General features: G+C 41.6%; 1 protein-coding gene across 1 annotated transcript in view; it reads left to right on the top strand.

The window, feature by feature from the left end:
- The window catches only part of PEX14 (peroxisomal biogenesis factor 14), a gene marked incomplete at its 5' end in the record, with an annotated part of 37,594 nt that overhangs the window by 10,682 nt on the left and 3,443 nt on the right, over positions 1-23,469 (top strand). Inside the window, 4 exons of the mRNA XM_009864289.1 lie at positions 11,859-11,981; positions 18,669-18,754; positions 19,883-19,985; positions 21,237-21,334. Of these exons, the coding sequence (XP_009862591.1) occupies positions 11,859-11,981; positions 18,669-18,754; positions 19,883-19,985; positions 21,237-21,334 (410 nt within the window). The remainder of the gene's footprint in view (positions 1-11,858; positions 11,982-18,668; positions 18,755-19,882; positions 19,986-21,236; positions 21,335-23,469) is intronic.

Here is a 23,469-nt window from a genome sequence, read left to right as displayed (position 1 = left end):
CACACCACGCCACCTGAGACAGGCAGGAGCAGCAGGGAAAGAAAACCAGGGGGCAGATGGGGAAAGAAAAGAGAGTCCTTTTGGTGAGCTTCATCTTCTGCGGTGGCTGTAAAGGGTGAGTTGTTGCATCTGGTTGTTGGGCTTGGTGCTCAGCAGCGTGGGGCTCTGTCATCCCCAGGGACCAAGGGTGAAGCTGCTACTCCGAGATCTGCCCTTAAACAGCCCGTCAAACCGTCGGTCCCCCTGGAGCAGGGCTCACTTGGGCCGGGCGGGATTCCTGTGCTTCAGCGCTGTAGTGTGCAGAATTATGTGGAGAGAGGGGGATCTGCAAAGTGCATCCTTGGCCGTACGTCGTTGACCTGACCGTGAAACGCTCTGTGGGCACCCCTGTTCAGTGACACCGATGAGCCTTGTGGCACCATAGGGAGGAGACACGCTCTCCTGTACTACCAGAACAGAGTATCTTTCCATTTTTATACACTCCCTTTACATTTGGGAGGCGATTTCTTTGTTTAAGGAGTATTTCCTAGTCTTGGAACTCCAAGAGATACCCTCGTACGCTTATGAGTTGAGACTAATAGCAAGTTTTTCAGCTGCTTTGTCTGCCTCACCTACTGATCTGACTTGTGTTATGTTGCAAGAACATGCCCATAAATGTTCCTTAGTCTTCACTCCAGTTTCTGTGTGAGTTCTGTGAAGCCACTCCCGTTTTAACTCCTGGGCTGGAACTTTTGTGAGGCTCTAGAAGACAGTGTTAAGAAAATAGGTATTTTGGTATTTCCATTTTGAACATTCAACTCCAGTGACTGAGTTTTGAGGACAACCCTTGGCCGAAAGGGGACCAGAGAAATGCCACATATTTTACCGCCTTGTTGGACCAAAGCATGAATTTGAGTCCTTGCGTAGTTTGGTGAGAGTTAGAAATCTGGAAGTATTTCCAAAGATTATCTGCAAGTGCAAAAAAGAAAAAAGAAAAAAGATAAACTTGTTATTTTTTGCCAATTACTTACCTAGCTCAAATGCAATATAAGGTATGTCTAGATTCTCAAAACTGTGTCTTAGTACGTGATAATTGTGTTAGTCTCAAATGTTTTACAGTGGATATTGTGTAATATTATTCCTGTTTCTAATATTCCTGTTTTACAGATGTAGAAACTGAGGCAGATGGAGGTGAAATGACCTATACAAGGTCAATAGCAAGGCTGGGAATAGAACCCAAATGTGTAGAGACTTTTTATTATACTAATAAGGAAACTCTGGAGGTGTGTTTGGCATGGTAATCAGAACCCTAGAGAACCAGCAGCAGTTAGTATGTTCTGTGCATGTCCCACGGGAGCAATGATGAAACTCCTTTTCTACCTTACCACTCCAGTTCTCCGTGTGTGGTCACCGTAGTGTTTCCACCACTTAATCTTGTTATTTTTAGTACTGGTAGCATTAGTCGTCCTTTGGGCGTTTAATCCAGACTCCTTTAATTTTCTCCAGAGCTCTGAAGACCTGTTGAAGGCACATGGGAGGAAAAAAATAACAATAAACAAGCGAAAAGATGAAAAACGATCTTTTGAAACTTGTGCTATTTTGTTGACTTGTCTCCTAGTGGTTCTTGTCTTGGCTCTTCTTTTATCCTGAAGGACCCTGCTTGAATGTGTAGTCTTGGTTTCTTAAAAGTTCATCTGCTATTGTTTCTTGCTCCTCCACCCAAGATTAACATCCTGTGTGATGACATAGATGGTTGTTGTCTAAATGGACGCAATGTAACCAACAAAATTGTGAAGGGTGGGTGGAGAAATATTTATACAGTTGTGTTAAAAATTACAAAGTAGGTTTGTCTTTTAAACAGAAAGTATTTCAACACTGTTATTGGCAGCGTCAGCCTTTAATTTTACAGGTGGCTAGCTTTGTAGTAGCATTCAGCAAACAATATTTTAATGGCATGTAAAAAAATTTCTCTAAAACAAAAGAAAGAACGAGGGTGATTTATAATCTGTAATGAATACTTGCTGACATGTCTTTTTATAATAGCGTTTGAGCGTCTCTTTCTGGGGTAAGTGCAAACCAGATTTACCTGAAACGTTTGTACCATCATGATAAATATGTAGTATTTATATGTATTTTTCTTAATTGGGCTTATCTTCTCAATGTGATGATACCTGACTCCTAGATGTCTAACAATGGTTCTACTTTACAGAAAGTGAGTTAGAGGAGCAAAAACACTCTGTAAATTGTGAGAAGATCCCTGTCACATAAAGGACTTGGACTCCTGTGTTCATGGCTCCTTGCTCAGTGTTGGTATCTTTACATTTCCATATATTTTTCCATGCATACTTGCGTGAATTTTTACATTTTCTTAAAAACATGCTGCTGTAGTTCCTGTTCTCTGTGTCCCTTATAGCAACTGCCTGGCAGAGAGAATGCACAGAATGCTGTCGTACTGCGTATTCAGGGCTCTGCTCTGTGCGTTCTTCAAACACTAAAACTTGGTTTCATATACACTTCGTGTGATTTCTTTGTGTGATAAATCTGGACTAATGGGTTTGATTTGTTCCTTTCTGAAGTTTGAAATTTTGAAAGTAAAAGAGGAAATACATAGCACTGAGGCAAGTTGCTCTTTATACTACGGTTAATCTAAGTCTGCAGAGGCTGCTCTCTGACAGGTGTTGTCTAATGTAGAAAATACCCAGATGCTTGTTTAGTGTGTTTGGGGCAGTCGGTCATTCCAGAGCAATATAAGGAACTGGAAGTGGAGCGTCAGGAGAGACTTCCTCATGTGTAAAACTAAGTCATCCTTCGGATGTTCTGACAAATCTGATTAAACAATTCCTCATAATGGCTTGAAATTACTGTTCTTTTACACAATTCCTTTATTTTTGAATGCAGAGTTGGGGAGAAGAAAGTGACTCTGGAATTTCAGGCCAGCCTAGTCCAGTAATAACAGGGCAGCAGTGGCTTCTGATCTGCAGTTCCTCGGTGCTGGGGCCAGTGTGCCAGGTCAAATCCAGGACAGACCGTCCAGACTCAGACCACCGAAAGGCCCTGCTGGGACTTTGCTGCCCCAACAAAGGAGATGTCGGAGTTACAGGGGCCTGGTTGACCTCAGATCCTCCAGGCCAGCTCCTTCTATGTCAGTGCCAGAATTATTGTGACGTGCTGGTTCAGGTTTTTGGAAAGACAGTTTAAAACTAGAGTTCCGAAGGTACATCAAACCAAACCACCTATATTGCTAGTGTTTTACCTTACCCGGATTTACAACCTCTGGCTTTCTTCTTAGAAGCTCCTAAAGATAATATCACAGATCAAAGAGTAGCCAAAGGCCAATCATTTTGTTACTATTGTTCAACAAGCTGCTTAACAAAATATTTTTCTTTCACACAAAGTAAATGGATCTGAAGCACAAACATTATCTGCCACTGCTATTTTTAAAATTTCTGGTGAGTTTTGGTAAGGAAATTTCATTTCAAGATTTTTGAAGTGCTGTGTACCAAACTGTTCTACTTTTGGAAATCAACATGTAGAAGAAATTAGTATTTTTCACCTTTATAGAATGTTTTTTGTTGTAATTCCCAATTTAATAGAAAGGGAATAGAACTGGTATGTAGTCTAAGTTACTCCATTTTTGTGTGCAGAGCTTTTCTTTCCAACTTTTCTTCACATAGACTGTTGAACGCTTTGGATCTGACTGCCTTCTGCTCTGCTTCTGCGCAGTACCTGGCACAATACCTGCACAGCAAATGCCTTTTGGGGTCTCTAAGGAGTATTGTAATAGAAGTAATGTGGATCAGGAACCACCACCGTGAGACTTGTTTTTCTGCAGGAATAACAGCAAACATTTGCAGATCACAGGACGGGTATGCTTGGAAACTTACCCTTTTAGTATGTCTAGTACTTGTTTTCTCTGAATGCATAGTCTTATTTCTAGGGAGGTTGTTAGTTGTGGAAACAAATTCTGACAGCACTGTGGTTACCAGAGTAGCGTCTCTTCCATTATCTGAATTTTCTGCCCCATATAGGCTTCATTTAAACAAGTATTGGAGCCTTGGTTATGTTCTGTTCCTGATAAAGTACCTTGGAATTGACATCTTGTTGTAGAGTCTTCAAAGCCTTCAAACCTGAAGGTAGATATTAATTTGAAATCATTTCAGATATGCAGAAGTTTTTGTACTGGCATGTCTACCATTGCCTACTCAAAGGAGGCTTTCTGTCAGGTGCTGTTCATCTGCTTGTATGATAATAGAAGTGAAAAGCTGAATGCAAGAGACCTAAAAAACCCACACAGTTGATAGTAAAATAACATTTCCTCCCGAATACTTGATTCTTCTGTCTTTTTTGCTAATTATGGTATTCTTAGAATGATTCTGTAGCAGACAGGTCTTTGGAAGAAGATACCCAAGATTGAAGTTTTGCTGTGTTTTTGCTTATACTTGTTATGTGGGAGTTTAACTGGGCTTTGTAACTTAATTTCTGGTTCTGTAATTCAGGCTACTGAGGATTTATGGGTGTGTCTTGTTTGATTTGGAGACATGTTGTTGTCTGCTTTTTTTCTAATTTGAACTTTCTGTGAAGCAAAAATTGTGCCTGTTGAGTTCACGCTGTCTGTTACCTGAAGATTTGTTGTAGGTTAATTGAGAGATGAGGCATCCAGATTCTGTTAAGACTCTGTGACAGCATCTAATAGGACTTCTGCATTTCAGAATCCCAAGTCTGAGTCCCGTTATGCAGCTACTTCAACCTGCGTGTTGTTCCTCGTGTTCTTCTCTTAGTGCTTTGGCTCCTGAAATATATAGCTTAGTGTCAGGAGCTTTTACTTAAGGTATCCCTTCCTTTTTTCTGTGTGGAACAGAGATAACATACTTCATATAAGCAAGGAGCTTACTTTACATTAGAAGAGGAAGACCTGACCTCCCTTTACTACAAGTGAAACTGTATTTTCCCTGCCTTGAAACTACCAGTGAAATACATTTTGCACTGGCTTATAATGCTGTGATTTATGCTGTGATATGCTTTGTGATATCACAATGTCCTTTTGCCTTTGTGTTTGATTTTTCCCCTCTAATAAATTCTAGTGGGTAGGTTGTCAGAGAATGGGGGTATTTACCCAAAAATGCCCATAGGAGAATGAGGCATTTTCCCCGCTGTCTGCCACCACAGAGAAGGAACCCTCAGCATTTTTTCCCCTCTCATTAATCATACTGCAATTTTTTTTCTATCTCTTCCTTCTCATTTTGAAATAGTATTAACAAGGGAGATCTTTTTAAATAGAAAACAACTGGAAGGAAACATATTTCTCTTTCTCTTGTTATGTGCAAACACGTTACACACAAATGTGAATGAGTGACCAGAAGCAACCTTTTCGTTTTTCACTTTGAACTTCTCATATATAGAAATCTGAGAAGAAAAGTTCCAGTACTTGTTCCTGTTTTTTCCATTCCAAGACGTGCTAAGCAAGTTGCTTGCCCTTTCTTATTCAGAGTGAAAATACTTTGATCCAGTTTTCCGAAGACAATACTCGTTTCATAAGAATATTTAATCAGTAGAAAATAGGGAGGATTTAGTTTGTTTGTTTAGTATTTAACCAAGTGAATAAGGCAGATTAGGGGAAGGGGGGGAGACTGGACCCATAAACAAGGTGATATATAATATTTTTTTTCGTTCTCCTTTTAAATAAATACCGATCAGCTTTATGTTCAGAGACAATAGGAGCCGTTGGCTTAAATTTGCAGTTTACTGTATTTATGGCTGTAATATCAAGGTGCTGCCGTCGTAATTTCATGCCCCAATGAGAAGAGCAAGGTCGAAGCAAATGCTTCCATCGGCATCTGCTAACACACTAACTCATAAACAAGGCCCGGCTGGATCAGGTGGCACGGAATAATACAGGCTAATGAAATACAGCACAGCTTTCCATTACTGTTAGTTTTTACAGTGTCGTCATTACGTGTAATTTATGTTTAAAAAATTCAATTTTATACAAGGCTCTGGGAAATAGGGGTCTGCAGGTCACCCGACGACTTTTAACGGCTCTGAGAGTCCTTATTGCACTCTACTGTTCCAACAAAATGTTAATAATAAATAATAAAAAAAAATCCTCTTTTACTTTTTCTCTGGTTTGCATATCTTGCTCTGTCTTTTTAATTACAAGTGGCTAAGGAGAGTTTGGGTCTCTAGATGATGTCAGGAGTTATCCCCTCTACTGATGCTCCCAGAGGGGGGTTACTGTCTGCTTGCTTTTCTTTTGTCTGTCTATCAATCACCTGGGGTCCTGTAAATGGAGTAAACACAGCTGAGGGGAGGGAGATACTTAACAACCTCTCTCCCAAACCCTCACCCTCTGACATTGCCCTCCTCTCCTCCATTACACTTCATTTTATTAGAGACTCCAAAAAGCTTGGCCAGGAGGAGAAACTGCTGCCAGCTTTATTTATTTATTTACATTTGTTATGCCAAAATACTTTCTATTTTAACCTTTTCCTTCCTGCTTGGCTCGCTGTAACTCTTAGCATCGCACCATCACTCGCGTTTTCCTGCCTTACTTCAGTGCTGGGCGACCTTTGTCAGTTCTGATTGCTGCTTCACCCCCCCGAGGAGTTAAAGTTTAGAAGGTTTCTTAAAGATTGCAACGGCGTAATTACCAGTCTCGTGGAGGAATAAAGGTGTAAGAATTCAAAGCCCTTCCAGTAACTTTTCAAGTTGCTTTTATTTCTGCATTTTTCAGCTGAGACCAGTCATTTTCCCTTTGATGTTTGGGTTCCTTTGCTCAAGGTTTGAGCTGGAAGTGCAGCAGCAGGATGTTTACGTTCAAATACAGTGTCTTAATGTAAATGATGGGTAAAAATATCAGAGTGGTGTTTCCGAGATGTTAGGTTTTCTTAAAAAGTTGGGTTGGGCTCAGCCTCACGAATGCCCCATGAAGCAAGAAGTGTGAAAGAAAACGGATCAGGAGGCTGTGCCTTTTTGACCTTTCTGAAATGTGTTCAGCTAAGCACAGAGTAGGATATAGGACAAACATTTGATGAAAGAATCGCTCAGCACTGCATGTAACTGACTGAACAGGTGGAATCGTTAGGCTGGATCAGATCCCAGAAGGTTTTTATGATCATTCTTTTAAAATGTGGCCATGTTCTTTCTGAGCAGAGTTGACTCAGTGGCTTCCAGGAACAGGAGTGTAATGTCGTTTCAGAGTGCCTACCAGCAGATCTTCCTTCGAGACATATGATGCCATGCACTAACTTTGGGTGCTCGTACAGTTTGTTGTAGCTAAACAAGTTGTCCAGTTCTATTTTGTTTTCTTCTTAGTAGAAAATGCGCATGCAACATGTACCAACCCCCTGCTCCACACCCCTCCCCTGCTTTTTGTCCCTGCAGAAGGTTTAGGGGTGATGATTGCTCCGGGGCGCTCCGTCTCAGTGGTAATAAAGCTGGCTTCGGAAACTCACAAAATGAACTTAATTCTTTCCTCCGCTTTTACCTATTATGGCAGAATTCTTAATTTCTTCCCATCCAGAAATTTTCTTCCTGAAACTAATGTTGCTTTCTGGTTGTGAAAATCTTGCACAAGTTACTGGATTGAGGAGTGCAAAGAGGAACAGAATGAAGGAAAATATATACTCAGTGGATTGGATGAGATAAAGGGTTGTCACTGAAATGTCAGAGCCCGTGTGAGAGAAATAGAAGAAAAAAACTTAGTGGCTCACCTAGGTAAGCTCATGCAAGGGTTTTGCATTGCAATTACTACTGCCAGGTTTCATCCAGAAAGTAGGGAAGAATGGATTTGTGGTAAAACAACGGATTGGGACTCACATCTCCTGAGTTTTATTTTCTGACTGTCCGAGGTTCGGTTCTGACCTTGGCACAGTGTTCATATCTGCAGGTCTCGCTTTTCCTCATCTGTAAAATATGGGTAATGGTGCTCCTCTGGGTACTCCTCTGGGTACTCCTCTACTTCGAAGTGGTCATAAGAGAAACAATATTTGGATGTACATCAGGTCCTTATATTAAGTAGCAATAGATATTAGAAAAGGGCCTGGACAGACAGCAAAGTCTTTAAAAGTTCTTGGGGAAAGGGACTTTTTATACAATGCCCGAAGTGCAGGCACCTAGAGATGTTCGTGGCAACCCATTTTATTCTCTGACTTGCTTTGATTCTCTGTTTGACTACAGTTTACAGGGGCTGAGGGATCCCTGAAAACTGAGTTGCAGCAGTGAAAATCGCTAGAGAGGGTCAGCAAGAACTTCCGAGTGCAAAACCATCATGGGTGCCGGATTATTTATATCAGCACTCCGAAACCTGAAAAGGAAATTTTAAGGCTTTGTGAAAATTATGACTAATTCTTTGCAATGACTGTGGTGCTGTACAGGAATGAAATGGGTGGTTGGGGGAAGGGAGCAGGTTTGCATTCTGTAGGGCTATGAAAACAGTTTCCTTGCATCCTTCTCCTCAGCTCAGTCCTTGCTCAGTACCCTCTGCGGTTAGATTATTCCTTGCAGATAGCAATCAACTGGAAGGAAGTGTGTGTCTAATTTGCATGAGATTATTTAAAACAAAAAAAAAGGTCTGCATTAGTCAGGGTGATGGTAAACAACGCAAAGAGATGCCTTTTATAATATAGCCGTGGCTCAGCTTTCAAAGCCAAATATAATTCACTTACAATTGGCAGTTTCCTTTATTGTTCCTTTTAACCTTTTGCATTCTGCATGGTCTTGATCTTGCTGCAACTCCAGAAGAACGAAAATGTTTGTTTCCCAGATTGTTGAGAAGGTGGATTTAGAGCAATTCTTCTGTTTATCTGAGGTGATTTTCTTGACATACCTACTCGAGAGTTATATTAGACACAAAGCTCCTGGTTTTATGACACAGCTTTTGCACGCAGTGGAAGTGGTACCATTTTGGGGTTACCAGCTTCCTGCCAGATTAGAACAGTGAAGGGACCATGGATACTTTTTTATGTAACGCAGTGATGTGAGGACTGTGATAAAGTGAAGCAAGGTGAGATGTTGGAAGGTGATACTTTGATCTGGTTTGGAAATTCTCACTTTTCTTGTAATTAATATAGTGATGTTGAATAATTGGAGGCATGGAAAACTCATACCGTGTGCATACATGTGTGGTGAATCTGAAAAACATACAGTCCAAAGGGAATTTTGATGAGTTAGCTATAATTGTCTGAAGACAGTCTTAGAATGTCTTGCACATTTTTTTAGTGTGTGTGGGAAATGACAACCACGAAGATGGGTGTATTTCTGCATCCACAGACGCCTGGTTGCAGCGCAGACTTACTCAATATATAAGCTTCAGGAATCAGCTCTGGGAGATTATTCCCTTGATGCCTGGAGGTCAGGATGACAGGGCCTTCAAAACATCTTGTTCAGGTGAATAAAAAGGTGTTCCAAGGTGGTGGCACTCCCAGGCTCCTCTGATAATTCGGAAGGGATGTAGTTGTGATGTTCTTCTGTATAATGCCGCTAGTACCATGAACGAGACCATTTCACAAAGTGGCAGAATACTCCAGGAAAGGAATAAGAATTTTAATTGTCACCACTTTGCACAGGATTCAAACCAGAAACTCAAATGTGAAAGGTTTCCCACCATTCTATCATTCACATCAGCTTTTTCTTCACAATACAGCAAGGTTTCAATGGAAACTGTGATACTTGAATGTCCCTAGTTGACCAGACAAGAATAATCCTTGAAATGCATTTTATCTGCAAAAGATTCCAGGTTTTTTCTCAAACAGGATGAGAACAGGAGAGGCAGTATGTTTCTAATTGTTCAATATTATCAGATATGCTATCTTCGCATGGGAATAGAATAAAATGCCTCTTCTAGTGGGAGCCACATTTGCAGCCAGCAGCTAGCGTATTCGTCTTTATGAAATTCCATAGTTGCTAGTGATCTACAATGTTGACATCTGTTTATTCTTTCTCCTCCATTGGATAATTAGGAGCTGGTTAAAACTGTTTCTTTCTGATCAGGACTTCGCTTTTTGACATGAATTAGACACTATAAGTATTGCTTTTCTGACTAGAACGGTAGGTTGCGTTGTGTTCATGTATCTTTTATTACTCTCGCTCCAAGTCTTGTTCCATACGGTTATGTGGGGATTTGGTTCCTTACTACCTGAGGCTGGTATCAGATACAAGTAACAAGGAACAGAGATCGAGAATTTCACATTTCTAATACAGTTTCTGACACTGACAATATTCTGTTATGTTAAAGAAATCACCTGACCTCTCTGTGCATCAGTAACTGCACTGTAGATTAGATAGAATAGCGTCTCACCGGAGCTCACAGAATCTCACATACTCACAGGAATAGAGAAAAGATCTGTTAATGGTTATAAAGCTTTCCGAATACCAGCAGCACTGTGTTAGTGCTTTTTGATATTGAGTAACAGTTCTGAGACAGGCTTGTGTGTTTGTTTCTGGCAGTACTGTTTGTGCTACAGATTATTCTGTCTAGACCCCCAGCATGTAGTGAAGTTTAAGATCCTGAAAAAAATTCTCAAAACTTAGGTAATGTGCCCAGAAGAGTGGCTATTTTCTATATTGTGTCTCCATTTAATGTTAAAAAGGTAAGTGTTTTGAAGGGTGAAGTTCAGGAGTTTCATCTACCAGCAATACTTCATGGAGTTTGACTGGAGGAGATAAAGTATTCCTTGGTTTTTTTCTCTGTCATATTCACACCATTTTCTTCACTGTGCACAGTCCCTACAAAACAGAGAATGACGTGTTCTGTCTCTTCTCTTCCAAATCTCTTTCCTTAGATCTCAGTTTCGACCTCTCTGAATGTTTTTGCATACACGCCGTATGTGTAGTAAAAGATCCTGAATCCCTTCACGTGTTTCTCATAGCAGAGACACTGGGTTTCTGTCGGCTTCTGTGCAGGAGAGAAACATAACAAATAATACACAGCTGTCCAACCCCACATCACGGTTGCCATTCTTTTTCTAGAGGATGTTTTCTCTTGTTGGAAAAAATAATCCAGCTGTGCTTCCTTCTGCACAGATGTTGGTCATCGTGAATCCTTTAGCTGCATTTCTCTTCCCCCTTGTTGGCCAAATCCTTTCCGTATGTTGTGGCCAGTTACAGATGATCATCCTGGCATTTCCTGATGGCAGGAGTGACTGCACCAACGTGTACCATGTGTGCAGTGTTACTACAGCTCTGTGGGAAATAAAACCCAGGCTGCCCTCGGGCAATCTAATCATGCAGCAATAGGCTGGGGCAACACTAAGCTGAAAGTTTGGGCTTGGCCTTGTTTTGATCTGTTTTGTTATAGTTTTATTTCCTCCTTACATTCTGTGTCCCATTCATACTAATCACAGTCAGTCCTGATTTTTTCTTTTTATTTCTGCATTTGTCATAAAATAAAGCAAATTATTCCCGTCTTCGGAAACGATCTAGACTAATTAGTCGTCTAACCCAATAATTAGTTTTTTGTTTCCCTGTCTGTTTTCATGCATTATTGTTAGTTTTTTCCCCTCTTTTTTTTTTTTACACCATTACAGATTAAAATGAGCCACATTTGCAGTTGATGGTATCTTTTTTTCGGGGGAAGAATGGAGAATTGCAATAGAAAGCTACTTCAAAAGCAGCAATAAACTCAAGGATAAATTAAGGAAATTGAATGAGCCACATTTGGAAGCAGCGTTGAGGCTAATATTCTGTCGCTTAAGGTTAAATTGCAACAGAGAAAGAGAGAGGGAGACATTCCAGTGAATCCAAAATTGGGGAGGCATTACTGCTCAAGTCAGTGCCAAAATTCTTTGCAGCTTGAAAGGGTTCTGCCTGGCTTGAGAATTTAATTATGCGTGCATCAAGTGGGTAAAGGTGCTAAACTGATTTCATTTCCTCTGCTCCCCCAGGCCTGACAGATGAAGAAGTTGACCTGGCTTTCCAGCAGTCGGGCACCAGCACGGATGAGCCACAGCCTCCCAGTCCTTCGACACAGCTGCTGCCAACTCAGCCCTCTCACCCTGTGGTGCATAGTAAGTAACGCTTTGAGAAACATCTGGTCCTGTTGCTTTCAGCAGTGATTTCGGCAGCAATTTCACAGATTTCTCGGCGTGATCCCAGATTTCAGTTCATCTAGTGCCGTACTCTTCATCAAAATCGGACACCAAGTCTTGCTTGGAATGCACTTCAGAGTTGTTCATGGCAGTGACAAGATCATGTTACACAAGGAAAACGAGATACAAATGATCAGTGTCTACAAACATCGTACAGACTAGCCTATGACACCTCTTGACCTGAAAGGTGTATAGTCAATATAAATTAGATTCTGATCCACTCTAAGGACTTCAAAAAAGCATTTAGTCAATGCATGACTCAGTCTTTCCTTCTAAAATTTAAGATCATGCTTCCCTTCATCAGTAGAGTTTTCTAATATTTAAATCATTAAACTGTTACAGAGCTGATAGATTCTTGGACAGAAGATGCTGTGGAAAGTGCAACACTACTACATCTTTAGTTATTGCAGCAGTGATCTCTGTTCAGTGAACTGTGGGACGTCATCACAAAGTTTTGCATTTTAGATAGAGGATTTATTTTCTTAACTAGTCAGGCAACCCATCAGTTCCTAGAATCATAGAATATCCTGAACTGGAAGGGACACATAAGATGACACATAAGGAGGCCAACTCGCTGCTCCTCACAGGGCTACCTAAAACTAAACCACATGACTCAGAGCATCATCCAGATGCCCCTTGAACTCTGACAGTTCATGCCTTGAACACTTACTTGAAAGAAGCGTATTGTCAGCATGAAGAGCAAGCTGGCATACGAGGTCTTCAGGGCTTACTCTGTGACTTCCCCTGTGTGTGTCCCAGTATGAGTGAGTTTTAAGAGTGCTGTCAGGTTACAAATAATAATAAATAGTTAATATAGATCCTTAATTTCAACAAGCTTTCTCTCTTCAATCGTAGATAATCTGAGGAGTGACAGCAGAAATTCTGCGTAGACTATGTGGATGTGAATGTAGAGTTTTGTGTACAAAATACACTCTCAAAGAATTTCTGAAGTCCCAATATAATCTCTGTAGACTCAAAATTTACATATATATTTGCATTTTAAAACAAACCTCGCAAAAAAGTATCTAAGCTCCAAACAATAAAAACCAAAGTACACACCATTAAAAATCCATCAAAAGAAGCTGTTCAGCTCACATGTGTGTCTGGCAGTTTGAAAATCACTACACTTACCTGCCAAGTATCAAGAATAGGATTTTGATACTGCTTCTGAACAGCTCTAGGTCAGATATCGACCAGTGCAACAGTCCACTTAGGGCCGTATTTATTAGTTCATGGCATAGGTTTGCTATTGCTAGAGATGATGCTAGACTTGCTTTCTTAAATACTTTGGTTTGAGAAGAAATACATTTATGATGGAGTTGGGTTCAGAGCTGGCATATGCCTGACTGTTGTATTGGGTGTGCTCGTGAGCTCTAGGACTGAATTCTGCTGACTGGGCTAGCAGGGAAGATCATTATTGTTAACCCTTCCAGCTTTAACACTGGTTATTTTTTCCCTTTTCCTATTTGGCTTTCCTCAAAGCACCAGCTCCCAAATTCTTCTAACTGGGTAATAATCTTTACTAATATTTAAACATCAAATGTTCCAAATCACAGCTCCAAAAAGAAGTCTGAAAGTATCATTCTGCAATGCTCAGAAACCAAAAGTGAATAAAAATACTACCAAAACAAAGCTTTCGTAGGAGTTATAATTGTAAACTGGTGCTCTAGCTTTGTGATCTGATTGGTACTTTTTAAATAATTCAAACTAAAAGCTTTTGCCTGTGAGCTAGTCCTTTGTAGCAACCCCCAAAATCAGAGAAATGGTGACAATAGCAATTGTTCCTCCCCTCTCTATTGTACACCTTCTTTGTACACCTTCTGTTGAAGCTTAACCTCTAAACTGATATATAAAAAGAATAAATAGCTAACTAGACATGGCATTCGTTTGACCAAAATGTTTGTTTTGTTTACGTGTTTTCTGTGCCCTATTGTAGTCCTTGACTGGTGTAGTACTGGTGGTGTTAGTGACGGATCCATCTTGGTGTTTTCCTGTTAAGTGCTTTGCATGGTATCAGGACTGCAAAAAGAATACGTGCCTTTCTCTAGAGCTAATGGACAAGGCTGTGCCATGGCTCAGTGCTCTTCAAGGTGCCTTATTTGCTGTAGGTTATTTCCTCAGTTAGACACTAATCCTATAGTGAGCATTTCTGAATTGGTCCAAATCTGCTCCGGGACAGTTTTTTCTGTGACGGTTTACAAAGTCTGTTTGTCTTTCACAGATTTGTCAATGGTTGTCATGTACAGAAAAAGATAGATACTAGTTTTTCTATCTGTTACCCTTGTCTTCTTACAGAGTATTCATGACACTAGTGTTGGAATCCCTCAGGGTTGAAGTTATGTAAAGGACTAGTGAGAGAGACTGTAGAACCTGTAAGTTGACTCCTTGACAGGAACAACTCATACTGGAAGAGCTTGTTTTGAAAATGATTGTGAGCTACATCTGCCTTCCTCAAAGAGCACCTCTGAGCTTCTTGTGAGCAGCATCGGATCTGCCAGAGTTAGAGCCTGAAGACTGTGAACCACTTTGCATTTGATATTTTTGGGTCTTTTTAAGTTGTTTTGGGGGTTTTTTTGAGTAGTTTTGACATCTCTACATGAAATCACAAAACTAGAGATGAAGAATTACTCCCCAGAGAGCAAAAAGGACAAACAGTTGAGGAGGGCACTGTGCTGCAAAGCAGTGGCTAGTGTCCTGAGAAACCTCCTTTCTCTTTGTCCCCCTTCTCCACAAGTTGTTGCTGCTTCATGTTTATAAGTTACATTAAAACTATGGGTTACAAGTATGGAGGTTCAGGATGCCTTCAGAACCATCTCAAGTTTTTTTTGGAATGGAGCAAACAGCTGAGTTGATGTTCTTGCCAGCCACTCCGGCGTGAGATGTCCACTCTTGTGAGGCAGAGCAATAAATCCGGTACACACCTTCTGATTCGACTTGCTTGATCTCCTGCAGTTGTCAACTCAGTTCTGATTTTTAATATTGCAGGCAGTAATGCATACCACTTCAGTACCTCCTTTTGTACCAAGTGAACTGCTAGGGTAGCTATTAATGGTTTGTGGGAAATAGCTGCTACCTGTGTAAGCACTTTCATTTTCTTGAAGAGTTAATGGGCAAGAAATGTATTTGTAAGCCTTCAGAGTAGCATAGTTCTTGTACGCCGCACTCCTCCTGGGTTTGTTTTAAGAGAAATAATAACTTTTGGAAGGAAGAGACAAGAATTAAGTTTCTAGACACAGTGTTTTAGCTCAACACCATCTTTGCTGTTTCTGCTCCTGTTCTGGAGGAGTAATTCCTTCCCTCCAGTTTGTACTTTTGCCAAGAGGTGTCAAAACTGGTTTAAAAAAAAGCTTAAAAAAAGCTTGAATTTGATTAATATAGAGAAACAAGACTTTGCCTGACTGATAATAAAACTGATAAATGACATTTGAATTACTTGTAGCAGTAATTTATTACATAAAATATCTTTTATTTGACATGCGATTAGTTGCTAGAAGCATCACTCAATCTGACTAGTTTAAACATGCTCTAAAATGAACCCCCAGTAAAAAACCAGGGCTGTCTGCTGTTGGCGTTAAGAAATATACTAATCCAGCGGTGAGGACAAAAATCTGACTTTAAATATTTAAATGATTAATTGGGTTTATATTTTTTTTTTTAACCTTTCTAGCCCCTATAATTACAAGCAAACTCAGGGGAGTTTCTGAGCAAGGTGTGCAAAGCTGCACGCTTATCACCCAGGTATTGTCTGTTCTTCCCCATGGTACTTATGGTCTCTGTTTATGGGGTTTTGTGCAGATTTTACACCTGCTTAAATATCAGCTCCAGTGACTGTTTTTCTTGCCATTTGGATCTTCTTCTCCCACCCCTGTGTCTTCATTATGTGGGAGGCTGTCGAATATAGACTGTTTTCTCTTACAATTAAAAATGGTAACTAGAATCCAAACATTTTTTCTCCCCAGCTCCTTCCCATGGGTTCACTCTTTGCACTTGGAAAATTACCTCTTCCACTCTCAGTTTCTACAGTTTTCAGCATGGATACTAGTGAGGCTGACCTTACTTGGGTGCACAAAGCCTAATTAATTGATGGCACGAAAGTTAATTTCTAAGATGAATGAGGATCTTAAAAACAGTATTTACTCTGGAAGTGCAGTTTACAGTTGCTGCTGTGAAAATTAAATACACTTACAGAAAACACAGACTTACAGCTGGAGAAAATCTCTGTGACCCTTCTGTTTGCCTTTTGAGGGTCTCCCGTGCAGAACAGGTTGTTACTTCCCTAGTGCCTAAACAGAAGAGTAACTGAGCTATTAGTGCTTTTTCACTTTTGCTGAATTTTATTGCAGTTTTACAAGATGGTAGATTGAGAATATGCAAAGAAGTCAGTGTGAGCACGGAGGTTACAACTGGGAGACTTCTAACCCTCTGCAGCCCACGTTTTAGATTAGAGTGTTGCAGAGGAAAAGGAGGGTTGAATGTGGATTTTAGGCAGAGCCGTGACATTTTTCGTAACGTTGTAAAGTTGACGTGGTCAATGCAGAGCCTTTACTGCGTCCCTCACTCACTCACTTTTCCTCTCCACCCCCTTCGCTTTTTTTTTCCACAAGACAGAATTATTTCACACATCTCTAAAACGAGTAAAATGGCATTTCAGCTTCTTGTCTTTATAGACTCTCTGAACTTTAGGAAAGATCATTCTGGTCCCTTTTCATTAATAATGAAAACCAGGGGGCAATAAAATGATCTTAGCTCGAGCATTACAGGGATGGCGGGAGAGATGAGTGAGGTGAAGGGGCAAAGCAGACGGGGTCCTACAGGTGTCCTCGCTTCTGCTCAGAGGTCACCGCAGCTGGGAGGTCGCAGCTGGGAGGTCGTCAGGCAGAGCCAACAAGAAGCCAGGAAGTCAACAAGAAGCCAGGAAGTGCGGTGGATGGGACACAGCGGGACCCACTGCCCCTCGGAGATGCCTTAACCCTTTGCAATAGGCAGTTTGGCCTGGATAGGGTTGCGTTGTCACAGAAGGATACTTTTAGTCCGAAGTTCAGGGCAGAGAACTGGACAACCAAGAGACTTCAGGTGCCAGAAATGTCAGTGGGAGCAGAGTGACGAGGGGAAAGTGGGATGGGGGACTGGGGTTTGCAGCAAGATTAGCCAGAGATCATTTTAAATCCTGACATGTACACAGCCAGTTACTGCAGCTTAGCTGACGTGTGTTAACTCATTAAGTTAAAAAGTTATGATAATTTCATCATGTGCCTAAGCTCCAAAACTGCAACTGCAGCAACCCAAAATACTGCTGGTGACACTTTTCGCCAATTCTGACAGAGCTGCTTTAATTTGTTTGGGTTTCTAGCCAGTAGATAATTTGAGGATCTGTGTCCTAAAAGGTAGCAAGAAGCTCTGAGTGCCAGAATTTGAGAGTCATTGCCTGTCTGTAGAGCCTGAGGGCTGGCATTAGGAGTAACCCTTGCAATGAAATGCCTGCAGAAAATCTCAGCAACAGGAAAAACGGCGATAGGTGAGCAAAGCAGAAAGGAGACAAGTTTCCAGCCATTTTAGACAGTCAAGCTTCCCTTCGAATGCCTAAATTGAAATTTTGGAGAATGTATTTCCGAGACATTGTGGGGCACATGTAGATTTGAATCTGTCTGTTGGGAGACTGTACACCGGCCTCCACCTCATCAGTTCTGCCCACATCCTGCCACTGAACTTTAGGAAAGATTGCACCACATCCTCTTTATTATTGAAGAAAACCGGGGGCAGTGCAAGATTCGTTAAGGAAACTGCGAGGGAGGTGAAAGGATAAAGCTGGTGGAAAACTACAGGTATCTTCTGATTCTGCTTGAAGGAGCAGAGCATACCATAGCTTTGCTTTCCTCTGTGGAGTCTATAAGCTCCTGTGCAGAATTGTGTGTTAAATATCTCAAGCTTTATCTACTTCTTTACCTCTCTCTGTAGATACTTAATTGCCTATTTTTTCTCTGCTATTTATGTGTGCTTTGGTCCCTATTCGTAACTCAGGCTTGAAAGACACTGGATCCTTCCATATTGAAATGGTCTTTAATTGCTGACACGGTGTTCATAAACCCCTGATAGATTTCTCTCCTTTCTCAAAACACTTGCTTCTTTCTTTTTTTCTGTGCTCTTCTGGGTCTCTGACTCTGTCCCCATTCTCAAAAATTATGATAGTGGAGAACAATTGGTATTCAAGTAATGAGTTAACCTTAGCTGGTACTAACACCACAGACAGTTATCTGGGGAAAGTGCAGTAGGGTTCCGAGTACCTTCTGCAAGGAAAGAGCAGGGCAAAACAGCTCGATGGAACTTTTTTAATTGCTGCTGTGATTTGTCTCCCTTTGACACTTTGTGCAAGGCCAGTGTCAGCGCTAGAGGTCCGGACAGTTGTTTCCCTGTCCTAGGGCCAGAAGCCTGCACGCTCTACCTGAGGGGCTACCAGCGCCTTCATGCCCCCTGCTCAGTAAATCTGTGCCTGCTGAGAAACAGCAGAACTGGCGTTTACTCATTGCTGTTTTCTCTGATAAAGTGAGTGTATAAAACTGTTCTCACCTGCAGTTCCGACTATGATTATTTCTTGATTTTGGCTTTTAGGTCCACCGGGCTCCAGATGGCGAGATTACGGCGCTTTGGCTATCATAATGGCGGGAATTGCCTTTGGATTCCACCAGCTCTACAAGGTAATCTCCCTCACTCCTCTTATACTGTGCTCTGAGAGAAGGTGTTATACCGTGTGATCACGTTGGTTCCGAGATGGGGAAGGATCCCTGTTCTTGCTGGCACTGCCAGTGGTACGTTTGAGAAATGTAGACGCTTAACATGAGAAAGCGGAGTCAAAATGTGGCAAGCAAACAAAATGTGGATCTCAAACTTCAAGAAACAAGGTCATTTTCACTGTGTATATGTATTTAGGATTCTTTTAAGTTGGAGAAACGGAGGACAGTTCAGTAAAGGGATTCTCCTAGCATTGGCCAGTTGACATTATTGTCATAGCCCCAGTCTAATGATTTGCCCAGTGGTGATCCTGCACCATGGATAGGAAAGAATCTTCTTTGACCAATCAGAATGTTGGAAGTCCATCCTCTGCGAGGGCCAGTTGAGGTAGATGTTGTGGCTGTGTACCATGTCACTGAATTTATAATACCTCTTTCCCCCAGAGTGGATTTAGACTGGACACTAGGAAAATTTTTTCACAGAAAGAGTGGTCAGACATGGGAACAGGCTACCCAGGGAGGTGGTTGAGTCCCCATCCCTGGGGGTGTTTAAAGGTCCTTTAGATGTGGGGGATATGGTTTAGGGGTGAGCTTTGCAGCATAGGGTTAGTGGTTGGACTTGATGATTCCAAAGGTCTTTTCCAGCCTGTGCTTCCCTGGCTTGTGCTTCCTCTGGCCTTTCTTGGGCCCTTCTCCTCCTCCTCTTCCCACTTTCGCATTTCTTGCCTTGGGGATCTAGCTCAGATGTTGCAACGTAGCAGTGTGTCCCCATTCGAGAGCATAACGTCTGAACTTGTGCTCTGTATATCATGGATGTTTCTCTGGGCTGAGAGCTGGCCCAGGAAACCTTAAATAGAGTTAGGAGCTCGTTTATAGCACCCTCAAAAATGTTACCACAGAGTTCATATCTTCTCTTCTGCACCTTCTTTTAACACCTACTGTAGAGGGAATCCCTTTTTTCATCCGGATATGTGGATAAATGATCACTGGCTTTGTGGTAATGGCTGAGGTTTGGGTGGTGGGTTTTGAGGATGTTTCAGGTAGATTAGAAAGACCACTTTGCCTTTCCTAAAAAAATATATGTACTCTGTGCAGAAATACCTACTTCCTCTCATCATGGGAGGGAAAGAAGACAGGAAACAACTTCAGAGAATTGAGTCAAACATTTCTGAGATGAGTGGCAGCGTGACACAGACAGGTAAAGATTAATGACTCCATCAGCTCACCCCTCAAAGCTTTCTCCCTGTATCCTCCATTCTGCCAAGACTCCCACCCTTTTCTTTCCCTCCATCTCCACTTTATGTGGTGACTTCATTTATCTGCTCTGAGAATCTGTTCACATTTGCAAATGAAGCCGCCGTCATTTCGGTTTAATTTGAAATTGCTTGTTTACTGTCGGCGCGGCCTCAATTAATTATGTTTTTACGGAAAGGCTCCCAACCTCAGAATATTAATAAGGGGAATAAAATGACAGCCTTTCGGAGGGCTGTAAAGTTCATTTTTAATTTCTGCTTCTCTGATGTTTTCAGGGGCTTTTTTTTGGTGTTTTCCCCCCACCTTCCATCTGAAAATCCGATGAAGGGTCAGGGGAGTCTGTAATTACTGTGCCTCCCTGACCTTAGCCACCTTCTCTGTTATTGACTCTATAGGGTGTCTGTTCATTACCTGGTGCCCTAATGATGGTCTGGATTAGCTGTTACCTGTCACACCAATAGAGTTTTTAATTTTATTTTATCAGCTTGTTTACTCTCTGGAAGCTTTGGATAAAGTACCAAAGTAGAAAAGTTCTCCTACAGCTGGAGTCCAGCAGAAGTTCTTCAGTGTCTGCTGGGGTGTAGGAGGGAAATACAGGGTGTTCTCTTCAAATAAAAGGGAAAAAGTGCAAAGTATATTCAGCTGGTGGGATGGCAAAAAGTATGATTTTCAGCAGTAAGTTTGTTAAAGATATTGGGGTTGACGGAGCTGGTGGGTTGAGAGTAGGAGGATGCTAATTACGTTTTTTAATGGAGGGTGAGAAGAAAAGCATCTGTCATTTCTCATGATACCGTAAGGTCAATCCTGAGACCAGCCTCTTCCCAGACTGGAGATAGCCCCAGTGTTTGCCTGCCTGAGGCCCAAGGTAGATAAATGATACAGACATTGTATAGGTTCAGGGAGATGTACAAATCATAAACCAATATAATTAGAAGGGAGAGGTTTTGGACGGATATACTGTGGGCTATAGACACCTATACAATGGGAAGATAAACTAGAAATACTGGAGGTTAGATGCAGTGCAGGTAGATTACCCGTAGTGCAGATAAATCACATGGATTAAAGTGAGCAGGCGGGCGTAGATAAATTAAATATAGTAGAAATAGAGGCATCTTTGTAGCTAGACAGCAGGAAGGACGTGTGTGAGCGTGTACATGTATCTCCGTTTAACACTCTCCTGCTTTTTTCCCCACAGTGACTCAATTACAGACAACTTTAGCAGCTGTCCAAGAACTGCTAATCCAGCAACAACAGAAAATCCAGGAGCTCACCCAAGAGCTGGCTGCTTCTAAGGTATCTACTTCCAACTCTTCATTTTTCAGAACATCACCACCTTCTTTGGAACACGCATGGCTTCCTTTGTGGGCACGTGGGAAGCACCTTATTAGGTTCACAGTCTAGCCTTCAGCTCTGTCATATTGCCAGCCAGTTTCTCTGCATCTGACTTCTCCATAGGGGATCTGTTTAAAGCACTGGATATTAGTTGGGTACTTAATGATATATATCTAACATCTGAGAAGGCTTTGCTCTATAGCTTCGCATGCTATATGCCTGTGTGACTGAGGCCTCAGACCTCAGCTTTGTATCTTCTGCAGTGCATTTGAGATGAAATAATTGTGCTGTCAGTCCCTTGACCAAAAGAGGTAAAGGCCAGCTGTGCAGAAGTTTTATCTGTGTGTAATGTGTAAATTTTAGAGGTTTGTGTTTCTCCTGTACACTTATACATTGTCAAAACAATGACTTGATCTTGTTCAGCCAAGCACACGCTTGAAGTGCTGTATTTAAGTCACTTGTTCAGACCCAGGCCAGGTAATGGCTGAACATTCTTACTGCTTGATTTCTTGTTTCAATGATCTTGGTCATCTCAGTGTAACAGGTGGCCCCATGACAACCGCGTGAGTGATGCACAGTGGTGCTTTCCCCTTGACTCCTGACTTGACCCTGGCAAGAAAACCATCAGTTCTGGCTAGTTTGTATTGTTACATATATAACACAAACTGCTACTTTTAACCAAAATTGGTTTTCTTTCTGGCAATGAGAATCAGTGCTCTTCTCTCCAAAGTACTTTGCAGCCGTTGGCCTAAGCATGCTATCAGCTGGCCCGTGTTGGTTACATGTGAGGTGGGATGGATCCGAACCAGTCACAGAGACATGAAGCCTTCCTTTCACTCCCAAGCTTGTGCTTATTCAGGGCCCAGTCCTCTTTCAGAATTCTCTGTACAGGCAAAGGTTTTTTTTTTTCCCTGTGAAATCCCTTAGACAGTGCTTCTAGTCTTTTACCTATAGTACAAACAGTTGTCTTCTCCCCTTACCTGTACTTTAATCTTGTACAAAGCCTTTGGTGGTGTGTAGGTGGTGGGCCACAGCTGACTCTGTGCTGTGCACGCTGTACAGTAGGAATCCCTCAGTGGCACAGCTGTAAACCCAACCATGAAAGCCAGTTTATGGTCACAACAGTCTGCTTCAATTTTCCTTGGGAACTGTGGCCTGTCAGTGGCCTGGAGCCAGTCCGGAAATTGGAAAACTGTTTTCAGGTCTTAAGTGTTAAGATTAAGACCACATGTTGAGCTTTAAGAAGGAAAAAGGGCATAAGAGTCTTGGTGGTTTAGAGAGTCTTGACGAAGTTTTTCCTCCCCCTTCTCTGCCCCCTGCACTGAAATGGTAGCACACATTGTTATGATATCTAAACCTCATGTGTACAAAGAAAAACTTGGGCAACCCCACAAACCAAAGAATAAAAGCTGTGTTTTCTCAGCTGTAATGTAAGTTTTTATATCTGCTTTTCAAACTCCTACTGGCATGCTGTAAAAAATTAAAAAGAGGGACTTTAAGTAATTAAAAAACGTACATAAAAATTCAAGGCTTGAATTTTCTACAACTGTTTTTTAAAGAGACTTGCTAAAAAGCCCCAGATGTCAGATTTTATTTCTAAATCCTAGGCATCTGGCACCATATGTGTTTTGGAAATTTGAGTCCTTTGCAGGCCAGTGGGTGGAAATCACTCCCTTGTTAATGTGCTGCTGTAGCTTTCAAGGTCTTGGAAAGCCAGAACAGTGGCTCCTGGATTCTTGCTGTCTGAGGGCTGGGAGTGTGAATCCCAAGGGAACGCATCTGTGTATATCGCAGCTACTACAGACTGAGCCTCTCCCAGCTCACTGGGTTCACAGCCCAGAAGTCGCTGTGAGAAGTGCTGGCTGTGAAGGTGCTCCGGGTTACTCAGCATTAGCTGAAGTCTGTTTAAAGAATAAGTAGGAACAACCACGTCTGGCTACATCAAGTAGGAACTGCTGTGGAGGAGTTTTGTGTTATTCCAGTCCTGACTTCAATTGTCAAGGAATTTATTAGGAGTATCTCTGGAGTGATGCTCAAAAATGGGTTCATTCCTAATGGCTTTTAGCAGAAATGACTGTGGGAAGCGCTAGATAGGA

The sequence above is a fragment of the Apaloderma vittatum genome, unplaced genomic scaffold (assembly GCF_000703405.1).
Source record: "Apaloderma vittatum isolate BGI_N311 unplaced genomic scaffold, ASM70340v1 scaffold35202, whole genome shotgun sequence".
In the NCBI taxonomy this organism is placed as follows: domain Eukaryota; kingdom Metazoa; phylum Chordata; class Aves; order Trogoniformes; family Trogonidae; genus Apaloderma; species Apaloderma vittatum.
Note: the sequence above shows the minus strand (reverse complement) of the source record. Positions and strands in the feature narration are given on the sequence as shown.